Source organism: Mobula birostris, chromosome 25 (genome assembly GCF_030028105.1).
Source record: "Mobula birostris isolate sMobBir1 chromosome 25, sMobBir1.hap1, whole genome shotgun sequence".
Classification (NCBI taxonomy): domain Eukaryota; kingdom Metazoa; phylum Chordata; class Chondrichthyes; order Myliobatiformes; family Myliobatidae; genus Mobula; species Mobula birostris.
This window is the reverse complement of record NC_092394.1, coordinates 34,306,370-34,319,028: the sequence shown is the minus strand read 5'-3', so window position 1 is coordinate 34,319,028 and position 12,659 is coordinate 34,306,370. Positions and strand designations below refer to the sequence as shown.

At 42.2% G+C, this 12,659-nt stretch overlaps 1 protein-coding gene across 11 annotated transcripts in view; it reads right to left on the bottom strand.

The window, feature by feature from the left end:
* auts2a (activator of transcription and developmental regulator AUTS2 a) overlaps window positions 1-12,659 on the bottom strand; it is a 1,190,979-nt gene that overhangs the window by 54,745 nt on the left and 1,123,575 nt on the right. For 6 of the 11 annotated variants that reach the window (XM_072242935.1, XM_072242929.1, XM_072242934.1 and 3 more), the window contains 4 exons: window positions 7,296-8,034; window positions 4,422-4,675; window positions 2,036-2,271; window positions 420-464 (listed from right to left, as the gene is read on the bottom strand). In XM_072242935.1, coding sequence (XP_072099036.1) covers window positions 420-464; window positions 2,036-2,271; window positions 4,422-4,675; window positions 7,296-8,034 — 1,274 coding nt within the window. The remainder of the gene's footprint in view (window positions 1-419; window positions 465-2,035; window positions 2,272-4,421; window positions 4,676-7,295; window positions 8,035-12,659) is intronic. The other 5 variants (XM_072242933.1, XM_072242937.1, XM_072242931.1 and 2 more) reach the window with 4 other exon arrangements.

Genomic DNA, 12,659 nt, shown 5'->3' with positions numbered 1-12,659 from the left:
GATGAAAATATTTTTACAGACCAGAATGCTATAGCAAGTACTTAGTCTATTGAGTGATCATTGACCTGAATTCTCATTCCTTTTCCATTGAAACTGCCTAACACGCTTAACAGTTCCATTTTCATTTTGGATCCAGAGTAGTTTTGAGTTCTTAGAACAAGTACTCTGACTCTCCAGAAAGTACTGCGTTGTTCACATTGCTATTTAATTGAATACATTGCACTCAACTTCCAAACTAACTATATTCAGCAAAGTACTTCAACAAATGTTATCAGTTCAAACCAACAAGCTTTGACAATTCAATTCCCTCTTAAATTTTGATGTATGGGCGATAAAGAGTAGAGCTCTCACACTAATTTTTAAATTAACACAGTGCTTCAAGGGTGGAGTGAGCTTGTTGTAATGGTGAGTTCACTCACACTGTGTCGGTAGAAAGGATCGACTTTTGTTGGGTATTTGTCAAACTGCAAAGGAATCAAAGCATGTAAAACAAATTACGGTCAGTAAATATGCATTCACACTTGCTGTGGCCCTTAGCTTCTGAAGAAAGCAACATGTCTCACCAAGCCTGCAGCTATATTGTCAGATAGTATCATCACTTTTGATTCCCAAGTTGAGTCCCTCACCAAGTAGACGAGCCTAACTGAGAAAGGGCATCTCTTCAGCCACAGGGAAGAACAGGATTCAAACATAAGATTACAGCAGCACTGAATGAGACTTGGGAGCTCCACCAGTGGATTTCTGTGGAGAAATATAGTTTGAGCATAAAATGGTCATTTGAGGAGAGGTTCCCTCTTGGAAATTCTCCATTCTTAGCTTTGTCTCCTCTCCTATTTTTGGCAAAGTGAAGCTAGTAGTAGGGCTGCTGCCTTACAGCTCCAGTAACTCAAGCTTAGCTCAACCTGTGTGGAATTTTATGTTCTCCCTGTGACCATGGGGGTTTCTCTTGGGTGCTCCAGTTTCATCATACATCTCCATGATGGTAGGTTAATTGGACACTGGACTTCCCCCTAAGGTATAAGAGAATGGTAGATTCTGGGAGGAGGTGATGGGAACATAGGGAGAATAGGTTACAGACAGAATTAGCAGGGAATGGGAGGGGGATTGGTTTCCTTTGTGAGCTGGCAAGGACTTAATGGACTAAAATGGCCTCCTTCTATGTTGTAAGAAAATATAGTACATAGAATTCTTCAGTCCCCTTCATGTGGGAGGATTAGACCATTAAAAAACACAAAATTATTCAGTCACTGCAAGTACTATCTTATCAAGGCAGGTCTGGCTATTTTCTTTTTGTACTAGCCCCTCTGGTTGTTTCTAGACACAATAGAAAGTAAATCTGAGGTAAATATTATGCAAAATCCCATCCATAGCTGGTTCCAACATCTGCCCAATTTGTCTTCCAAGGTTGAAATACTTCAAGGTTCCACCAATTCTGATAATCAATGGAAATTTACACATTAAAGTACTAGGTTTCCTTGCAGAGATTCTTAAAGGGCAAGTAGAATGGCAGCAGTCAACGCCACTGGAACAGTAGAAACTTGATGAACAGAAGATCTACTGTAAAATTGAGGATGCATTATTAAAAATTTTCAAAAAAAATGTCTGTACTCTATCATTTGGCTGCCATTTGTTTGTGGCCTCACTTTTCTGCTGGGGCATCCCAAATACCAGAGGCACAGAGTGGTACCTCGATTTTTCAATGACTTAATCCAATAATCTGAAAACTGTGAACAAATCATTTCCGAATTCTCAATATTCATTCAGAATTGCAGAGGCCCATCACCAAGTATACAGTGCATTTCTCCGTAATCTTAAATTCAAAACAGCACAGATAGTTAAAGAAAGCTAGAAAGGAGGTGATCATGTAAAATGGATCAAGTTAGCATCACAGAAACGAAGCCTTTATGGACTAATCCAGTTTATAGTTGCATACAAAATGTTGGTGCAAACAAATTTAAGTCTGCAAACAATAAGTAATTACAGTGGCCCACAAGGAGCAAGGGAAATGGATTTGTTGTGCTCTACTTATCCTCACATTTCTGCCTTGGGTACGCACCATGGGCGGTGCAGGAGTTGGCATGATGGCCGTTGGCGGGATGGTGTGCGGAAATGGGGCGAACGTATGCTGGTGAGTGTGCTGATGGGTATGCTGGTGCTGATGCTGGTGAAACTCCGCCCGCATGTAGGGTGGTGGTCCCAGCGAGGCCCCTCGGTCCGCGCTCTGCGAGGCCAAAAATCTGGTGTTCAGCTCTTGTCGCAGAAGCTCTTGCTCTGTGGGAGACAGATATACATTGTGAAGAGCCATGCTCCTGATCAAATCAAGCAGTACAATAGCTACAATACACTTAGCTTCCTTGTGTATTACAAACTGCACTTCGCATAGTGCTCCAAACACTTTAATTTGCTCAAAGTAAAATATGCCTAACAAAGGAATAATATTCCAGTGGAGTCACCAGCTCAAAAATATATGGGTTAATGTTTTCTGGGCATACTTAAGTTAACAATCAGCAAAATATTTGAATGCAAGTTGGTAGTATAAAACAGCATTTTGCAGTTTAGTAAGAAATACATTGCACCTTTGGAACTGGTTAAAGCACTTCAGTTTATGGATTGCTGTGAAAACACTTAATAGCTCTCCACCAATCCAATGAACATTGGCAGAAACTGCTTCATAACATAACAAAAGCAGTTCAGCCTGGTCAATTGAAATACTGTGGCAATGAAATGCCATCCATTCTGGCAACTGTACAATAGTGGGTATAGGACTGAAAACTCAAGATTTAATATCATTCTCCACGCACTGCTGGTTCTCCTTTTGTAGATCTCTGCAAAAAGAAACCTGGTGAATCTCTGTGGCCCAGCAACCAAATTAAAGGAGCAAAGTGCCCTGCAGGATCTCCTTTGACCTGCTGAGAACATGATGCATTTCTGCTCACAAAGTTAAGAAAAGATTATCATCAATCTGACAATTGATTGTGATATTGTGGTGATGGTATGGAATATTCTGGGAAACTCCAGTTTCAAGATCGAAGGTTCTGAGCTTTGAGTGATACTTCAGACACAGATGCTGTTAATTGGTATGATTAGATTATGAGAACACTCAGTCCTCTTTTTATTGTCATTTAGAAATGCATACATGCATTAAGCAATAATACAATGCTTCTCCGGAGTGATATCACAGAAAACAGGACAAACCAAAGACTAACACTAACAGAACCACATAATTATAACATATAGTTACAGCAGTGCAAAGCAACACCATAATTTGATGAAGAACAAACCATGGACACAGTAAATAAAGTCTCAAAAGTCCCTGAGTCCATCGACTCCCAAGTCCCCGATAGCAGGCGGCAAAAGGGAGAAACTCCCTGCTATAAACCTCCAGGCACCGTCAACTTGCCGATGCCTTGGAAGCAGCCGACACTGAGTCCATCCGTCCGAAAACTTCGAGCTTCCAACCAGCCTCTCCAATACAGCCTCCCCAGCGCCATCTTCTGCCGAGCGCCTTCAACCTCGCCCCGGCCGCTGAAACACATAAAGCCGAGGACTTTGGGGCTTTCTGCTCTGGAGATTCCGTTTACTACACAGTAGCGGCGGCAGCGAAGCGAGCATTTCAGAAGTTTTCCAGATGTTCCTCCGTGCTCTCACGTCTGTCTCCATCAAATCAGAATTGTGCACAGTCCCCTACTTAACAGATTACAGGCATCACCACCGAAGTGGCCGTGCGCACTGCCGTCGCGTCACATCTTCTCCTCCTCCTCCTCCATGATGATATTTCTTTAAAGGCTTGGTTAATGCTTCACTCACACTAAGAGTGCAAAGCAAGTATTTTCAACTGTCAGCCTTTATGAAAGAACAGCTCAGTTGTTTATGTTGCATTAGGGTAATATTAACCACTAATCTCCCATCAGAATTTCACAGCATCAATATATGAACACCTTTGCATAAAACTGGCATTGAATTCTCTTCGGTATTTGTTAGTCTGGAGACATTGGAAGACATATAGCTTAAACAACAAATCTGTTGCTTAGAAGAAGAGGTCTTTTTTCAGGAGAAAAAAATTAAAGCTAATAGTTGGCAAAATAACCGATTATCTGAAAAAATTATGACAATCCTAGATACCGAGGAATTGGCAACAGGCTGAAAATCTCCCAAATATTTAACGGATGTCAATGATTCATCAAAACAAACAACTTGTGTTCTTAACATTTGGTAAGTTAATACAGTAAGGATAAGACTTTGCTGTTTCTATTCTTGAACTACTCAACACTTAGAACAATTGGTTATCACTTCTCTATTCCTTTGTCTGGGATTTTACCGAAAAGAATTTGAATGAAAAAGAGAGAGAAATAGCAAGCAATATTCCAGCTTTCAAACACCAGCATTATTGAACTGGAACTACTGGATGGAACGTCACTCACCAGAATATCCGGCTCCAGCAGGATGTCCGGGAACCTGAAGTGCACTTGATGTCAGTGGAGGAGGAGGTGGTAGAGCTGTGTGTGGAGCAAACATGGTGGGATGATGCGAGTGGTTTGCAGGCTGCAGACTAGGTGTGAAGGTATGTGAAGTATTGTGGGCCCCCAGCGGCAAGGAAAAACTTGGAGTAGAAGGATGATGGGAGATGTGCGCTGGAGGGGCTTGAGGCTTGACTGGAGTGCTGCTTCTGCTGCTACTGAGAAAAGAAAGGGATAGGAACAAATAACATCCATAAACAAGAATCAGAGTCAATTTCCACTCAAAACTGGCAGAGGCAACATTGGTACTCTGAGGAGATTTATAAGGCATTAGAAATGATCTTTCAAGAATCACTAGATTCTGGCATGGTTCAGGACTGGAAAATTGCAAATGTCACTCCACTCTTCAAGAAAGGAGGGAGGCTTGAGAAAGGAAATTATAGGCTCGTTAGCCTGACCTCAGTAGTTGTGAAGGTGCTGGAGTTGATTGTTAAGGATGAAGTTTCGGGGTAACTTGGAGGCACATGTTAAAATAAGCCAAACTGACCATGACTTCCTCAAGGGAAAATCTTGCCTGACAAACCTATCGGAATTCTTTGAAGAAATAAGAAGCAGGATAGAGAAAGGAAAATCAGTGGATGTTGTTTACTTGGGTTTTCAGAAGATTTTTGACAAGGTGCTGCGCGAGTCTGCTTAGCAAGATAAGTGTCCATGGAATGACAGAAAAGATACCAGCATGGATAGAGCATTGGCTGATTGGCAGGAGGCAAAGAAAGGGAACAAAGGGAACCTTTTCTCATTGGCTGCTTGTGACTAGTGGTGTTCTGCAAGGGTTGGTTTTGGGACTATTTCTTTTTAGGTTGTACGTCAGTGATTTGAACGATGGAACTGTTGGCTTTGTGGCCAAATTTGAGGATGATATGAAGACAGCTGGAGAGGCACATGGTGTCGAGGAAGTGGGGAGTCTGCTGAAGGACTTAGACAGATTAGGAGAATGGGCAAAGAAGTGGTAGATAGAACACAGTGCCAGGAAGTCTTTGTCCATGGACTTTGGTGGAAGGAATAAAGACTTCTAAATGGGGAGAAAATTTTAAAATCTGAGGAACAAGGGGAATAAAGGTTAACTTGCAGGTTGAGTCAGTAGGGAGGAAGGCAAACGCAATGTTAGCATTCATTTCAAGAGGACTGGAATATAAAAACAAAGATGTAATACTGTGGCTTCATAAGGCACTGGTGAGGCATCACTTGGAGTACTGTGAGCAGTTTTGAGCCCCTTACCTAAAAAAGAATGCATTGACATTGGAGAAGGTTCAAAGGAGGTTCATGAAAGTGAATGCAAGAACAAAAGGCTTATCAGGTGAGGAGTGTTTGACGGCTCTGGGCCTGTACTTGCTAGAATTTAGAAGAATGAGTGGAGGGGGATCTCACTGAAACTTATTGAATGTTGAAAGGCCTTGATAGAGTGGATGTGGAGAGGATATCTCCTATGGTGGGTGAATCTAGGAACAGAGGGCACAGCCTCAGAACAGTGAGATGTCCATTTTAAACAGATAAGGAGGAATTGCTTTAGTCAGAGGTGGGGAATCTGGAATTTGTTGCCATAGGCAGCTATGGAGGACAGGTCATTGGGCGTATTTAAGGCAGGGGTTGATAGATTATTGTTAAATCAGGGTGTGAAAGGCTACAGGGAGAAGACAAGAGAATGGAGTGACGAGGGAAATGGATCAGATATGATCAAATGGCAGAGCACACTCGATGGGCTGTATGGCCTAATTCTGCTCCTATGTCTTATGGTCTATTTATGATTTATTGATCCTGCACCATTTTAATTCCTGTCATGGGTGAGTAAACAATAATACCCTTCCCCACCAACACACATTCATGCATTGTTAAATAATTCTTGAAATCAGAAGTAAATTTATTAGTGCAACGTTGCATTTCAGTGGGAAGTTGATATGTGGATATAGGCCAAAGAGAATGGTACCAAATGGAGATTCAAGAGGAAAGCAAGGTCAAATTCGCACTGTCTTCTTCGGCCAGATTTCCCAACTCCTGATTTCTGTCACAGAGACTTTCCAAAAGGTATGTGGATGTTTGGATCAGGTTTGGTGATGAAGCCTCTCAGTATTAGCTAACAGCAGCTGGCCTCATATGGAGGCTGCTCTCTTGAAATTACACTCCAGGAATTAGAGGGGATAAAACTGGGGAGTCAAGGTGATCAAGTATTGCCCATCAAGTTCAGTTTCAACAAGCAGAGAAGTCAAATTATCAGGTGAGGAGGTAAGGTGGCAAAATGGCATATGTAGAGTAAATAGTTCCTTTTGATGCCTTTTGCCGCATTGTATTCATTCTAACCGGAAAGGGCTTGCAGATTGGGGCACTTCCAATTCTCATCCAAGTATTTTTTACATTCAATGAAATATTCTGCTGGAGCTACTTTTTATATTCTAAGAACAAACAACCTTTAGGTGGCAAGAGTTCTTCTTAATTTCTTTCTATTGCAACCACTACTTAATTTATATCTGCTGTGTACCCCTAATTGTTACCATCCAAGAGATATAAGACCATCATCTTGCCGTGCATCTCTCTTAAAGCCAACTTTAAATGCCAGCTTCGCCTCATTGCTATCATTCTCAGCCCCTTGTCTCCTGCATCTGTATCAAGTACAAATATCTTTCCTGTATTGTGGTAGTCAGATCTATGTTGTGTCCTACCGTTGACTACACCAGAGTATACATCCTTAACTGTCTTTCCCAACTTGTGGCATTCGAGATCATGGAAAAGAGAGGACAATACAAAAACATATACAAAATGGTAAAAACACTTCCAAGTTCTTACCTTATGCTGTTCAGACTTAGACTGCTGCTGTAGACAGAGAGGGATTGTGGGAGGCTACGAGACGTTGGCCGAGATGGAAGCTGAGATTGAGGGACTGGCTGAGCTGGAGATGGTGGCTGAGGATGAGGCTGATGCTGGGGTGTTTGGGGCTGGTGCTGGGGAGTTTGAGCCTGAACTTGATTGGCAGGCTGAGATACGGACTGAGGCTGGGGCTGGGGCTGGGGCTGAGGCTGAGTTTGGGGAACTGGTATAGATTGGGCTGGAAGGAGAGGCTGGGAGGGAAGAAGGGGCTGGGAAGGAAGAATGGGCTGAGAAGGAAGGAGAGGCTGGGAAGGAGGGACAGGCTGGGGCGGAGGGAGGGGTTGTGACTGGGTTTGGGCTTGAGCCTGGGATGGTGGTGGAGCCTTTGGCTGTGAATGAGGTGGAACTTGTGCAAGCTGGTTCTGCACAGGAAGCGGAGAGCACAGCTTTATTTGGGTTTGGGATTGGGATTGGGACTGGGACTGGGGCTGGGACTGAAATTGGGTTTGGGTTTGGGATAGGGACTGGGACGGGGGTTGAGGTGGGTTCTGAGCCTGGGGAGCAGGCTCCTTCGCCACGGCAAGCACGAGCAGCTGGTCTTTGGAACCTTCCTGGCTTTTCTCCTGACTTCGTTCTAACCCTGATATCTTGGGGACATTTGGTCCTTTTGCTTCTCGGGTGTCATTTGTTGTTAGTGCACTGACACTGAAGTCAGTAACTGCAGAGAGAAAAAAAATAAAGATAATCTCTTCAATTAAGTCTTTACAGTAGAAATCTGATGAATCAATGTGTGTACATACTGGTACAACCCCCATTTTGGTTTGCAACCCGCTCTTACGGTATTTCAGAACTATATTGCAACAACATTTTAAACAACTAAGTAAGTAGAATGATTTGATAAATCTATGATACCAGCCCTTTTGTTCTCAAGGAATGCATTACAAAGATACATTCTCTCCCCTCTGCACCACTCTCACTGGTCACAGTGCTCCCAGGGTAGAAAACAACAATCATCTCCGATTCGCTGAGCTGAAGTAGCTGAAGCCAAAAAGGAGGGCATCCTTTAGCAACATGCTTGGCCTTGAACAAAATGCCACCAACACAATGAACCTGGATGGTGACAAGCACATCAGAAAAGCCCCTCTTATCTTAGGCAAGTTAACTACACATGTCTGGAGCAACCAGTTGGCCAGCTATTCAAGCCTGTGCTTTTCACTCCTGCCAGACGTGGAAGTTGGGTCACATGCTCAATGCAAGTGAAGAGGATGTACAGCTTCCACATTCATGATCACAGATAAATCCTTATTACTTGTGAGAAACTTCTTATCATTGGCCAAGCACTCAAGGCCAATGGCCAAAAGTCCATCCTAACAAAATTACATATTCACTGCTTTTTTCTGGTTGAAATATGTCAAACAGACACCACAAAGCTGCCTACAAAGTTAGGTTGCAGAGTTGCAGATATCACTAGCCAATCCTTGTCATGGGACGAGCCAGTGAAAGTTGAAAGCATATAGTCCCAAAATAAAGAACAGCATTTGGTGTAACCTTTAGCATTATTTATATATATTTATTGGGATACCGTGCAGATTAGGCACTTTCGGTCCTTCGAGACACACCACCCAGCAATCCCCCAATTTAAGCTTAGTATGATCATGGGAAAATTTACAATGACCAATTAACCTATCAACCAGAACATCTTTGGACTCAAGTGAGGAAACCGGAACACGTAGAGGAAACACTCGTGGTCACGGGGAGAACGTACAAACTCCCTACAGGCAGCAGCGGGAAATGTATCCGCGCCACTGGTACTGCAAAGCCTTGTGCTAATCGGTACGCTACCATGCCGCCCCAGTTATTAGCAGAGGATGGCAATAAATTTTACAAGTTTATTTTACGTTATTCGAGATTATTGGACTGACCAGTCTGGCAACCAAATTATACACTAGGATTGGTTAAATCAGCATTATAAATGTTTCATCTACGCTAAGTTTAAGACAGTATTGGTGTGAATATCCATGACTTAGGAGGAATATCGTTCAAAACTAAGTGGCACTTTACCTATGGTTCAATGGCTCTCAAGCAGACAGCAGTTAAACCATATAAAAATTGATCTCCAAGTCTAAATTTATAATCTGTAGGATCATACCCACAAAAAGATTAATGCCTTTAGTGAAGGGAAAAATATTTTTTTTAAATAAAGCATGGTTAAAATATCATCAGACAATGGAAAAGCCAAAAATAAATGAAGTTATGTCTATCAGCAGACTCGTGAAACTTAAGTGACGTATTTGACAACTTTCTGAAAGCTGTCATTACAAAATATGAATGAGGAAAAAGCTTTAGGGTGCCTTACACATGCCAACGCTCACACAAGAAAAGTATTCATAAAAACTCCCCCAATGCTGGCGGGTGAGACGGGCAGGTGCCGGGCAGCCACGCGTCACACGTACAAGCAAGTTGAAGGCTGGCTGGCCCCCTTGCACCCTGTGGTGCACGGGCAAAACCTGGGCTTGGCTAAGTGCGCTTCCCAGTGCCTAGATGGTTGCCGGCGTAGACCAAGGTGGTGGACTTCTAAGGGAATCTCATGAACTGGTCTACGGTCTACATTCCCATTGAAGGAATACCTTAACAGCTGACATTGTTACCTTGCAGAACAATCCCAGTCAGTAAGATTGCCTTGAGCATTTACCCTTAGAATTACATTTTTTCTTCTTACACTTTAATGTTTCTTGCTTTGCAAAAGTTGACTAAGTTCCAAGAAATGGTCACATGTGGGTTGTATTCTGAGATTTGCTCTGCAGATCATTTTGCTAACTTTAGGATTAATTCTCCAGTTACTGAATCAATAAAGTAGGCTGCAGATTGAGAGATATGTTTCTATTCACAGAATTTCCTGCATGAATTCCTTGTCAACACCATGGACTAGGAACTTAAAGTTGGAGAACTTAGGGAAAATACCTGAAACTTTCCTGACTGGAGAGTCTGTTCCTCCAGAGACTGAAGAATAAGAATTCATGTGTCACAAGTGGGCAATGTCAACATGAGTAATGCAGATTTGCAAACGGCAGTCACTGCTAATACTCTGACTACATACACTCAGTGGCCACCTTATTATGTACCTCCTGTTCCTAATAAACTGGCCACTGAATGAATGTTCATGGTTTTCTCCCGCTGAAGCCCATCCATTTCAAAATCTGATGTGTTGTACGTTCAGAGATGTTCTTCTGCACACCATTGTTGAAACGCATGGTTATTTGAGTTACCATCACCTTCCTGTCAGCATGAACCATTCTCCTCTTGACTTCTCTCATTAGCAAGGCATTTTTGCCCAAAGAACTGCCACTTACTGGATGTTTTTTGTTTATTGCACGATTCTCTGAGAATTTGAGAGTCTGTGTGCATGAAAATCCCAGGAGATCAGCGGTTTCTGAGATACTCAAACTACCCTGTCTGGCATCAACGATCATTCCAAGGTCAAAATCACTTAGATCACATTTCATCCCCATTCTGATGTCCAAGCATAAGGGACAATTCCTTCCTGTGGCAGAAGAACATGGGAAGAATTGACCCTTTTTACCATGTTTACATGCTTTCATATACTGAGTTGCTTCCACAAGATTGGCTGATCAGATGTCTACATTAACATGGTGTACAGGTGTACCTAATAAAGTGGCCACTAAGTGTATATCAAGTCCTTACCTCAAGTACATTTTCTGTATTGATGAAACAGAACTACATGAACAATTGGTAGTGACAGACCTGTTAAATACAACACTAAAGCTATCCTATTTGCAATTTGTGCTACCCCTAAGCTAGAGTGACAAACTTTTAAAACCAGTTATTCTAAAATTATGAAGTAATGCATCGTACGTTCAACTTAATTAGGCCTCAAGGGTTAGAAAATGACATGTAATGCGTATTTAGTATCCCAAAAGGGTTCATTTGAATAAATATAATGCACATTTAATATCCCCAAAGAATCAATTTGTCAGCTTTCTGACTCTGAAAGCAAAATATGCAAATTAGCCAAATGTTAAGAAGGCCTTTACTTTCATTCTCAATAAAGTGCCCCTTTGGTTGGTTAATGGCACATTACGCAGCGGAGCAAATCAAAGTTTGCAGCTGTCTAAACAGCTTGGGCTACAGGGAAAACAACAATGTGAATTAATAAGTGGCAGAGTTGCTGCAGTGCACGATATCACATTTAATTCCATCAGACAAATGATGCTTTTCTCCACTAGGAGGCTGTGTCTACTCCTCATTGGGATGCTGTCCAAGCATAAGGGACAATCCCTTTCTGTGGCAGAGGAATATGGATCAGAGTGCATAGATGTATATTTATCTAGTAATTAAGACTTTTGAGGAGCTAACAGGTCTCTATGCTTGCTATAACTTGAAACTGGAAAGGGGGGAAAGGGGTTCACCAAGAAGAAATCAAGAAATTGGGCAACCTTGCTTAAGGGGACCATATTGTGTTTTTTGTCCTTCAAGAAGCATTGAATAGGATTTTCATGTTATTAGATGGCAGGTGCACCAAACTATGGGTCTCATTTGCCCAGCTGCATTCTGGGAGGTATGATAAAAGAAACTCCTCCTTGGCAGCCACTCTTGACCCATGGAGAGGGTCAACTTTGCTCTGTTATTGGTGGTCCTGAGTAAAGTGGCCAGAGTCAGCACTAGGACATAGATCAAGGCATCTGTGCACCAAAAATAACAATGCTCATGACTGCTGACAAAGAGATTTATAATCCAAATAAATGACTAGTGGTGGCAGGGCAGGATTTATAAAACATGAAAGCAAGGTCCCAGGATACACTCTCTAAATCACACATGATCTACTTTCTACTTGATGTATTCCTTGTTGAACTTTGACCTAACTTTAGCCAATTAGTAGTCAATGATAGGCTTAGGGCCTGCAGGAATGGGTAAATGGCACCAGCACAAGGATGAAATATGAAAGGAAACAGCCCCATTGTATGAGACTAGAACGTAACACAGGAACAGGCACGTCAGCCCACAATGTTGTGCCAAACCAGCCATAAAGTAAAAAAAACCCTAAATACTAATCCCTCCTACCTATACAATGCCCACACCCCTCCATCTTCCTCACATACATGTGCCTATCTAAATGTCCCTTAAAAGTCTCCAATGTATTTGCTTCTATCACCATAGCAGGCAGTGCATTCCAGGCATCCACCACACTCACATCTCCTTTGAACCTTCTTAGTGCAACAGGTAGAATTTGTTAAGTGTATCCAGGAAGGTTCTGCCAGACAAACGCTTCAAAACTTGTGTAAAACACCTTTTAAGCATAGAAGAAATGCAAAAATTATCATCGAG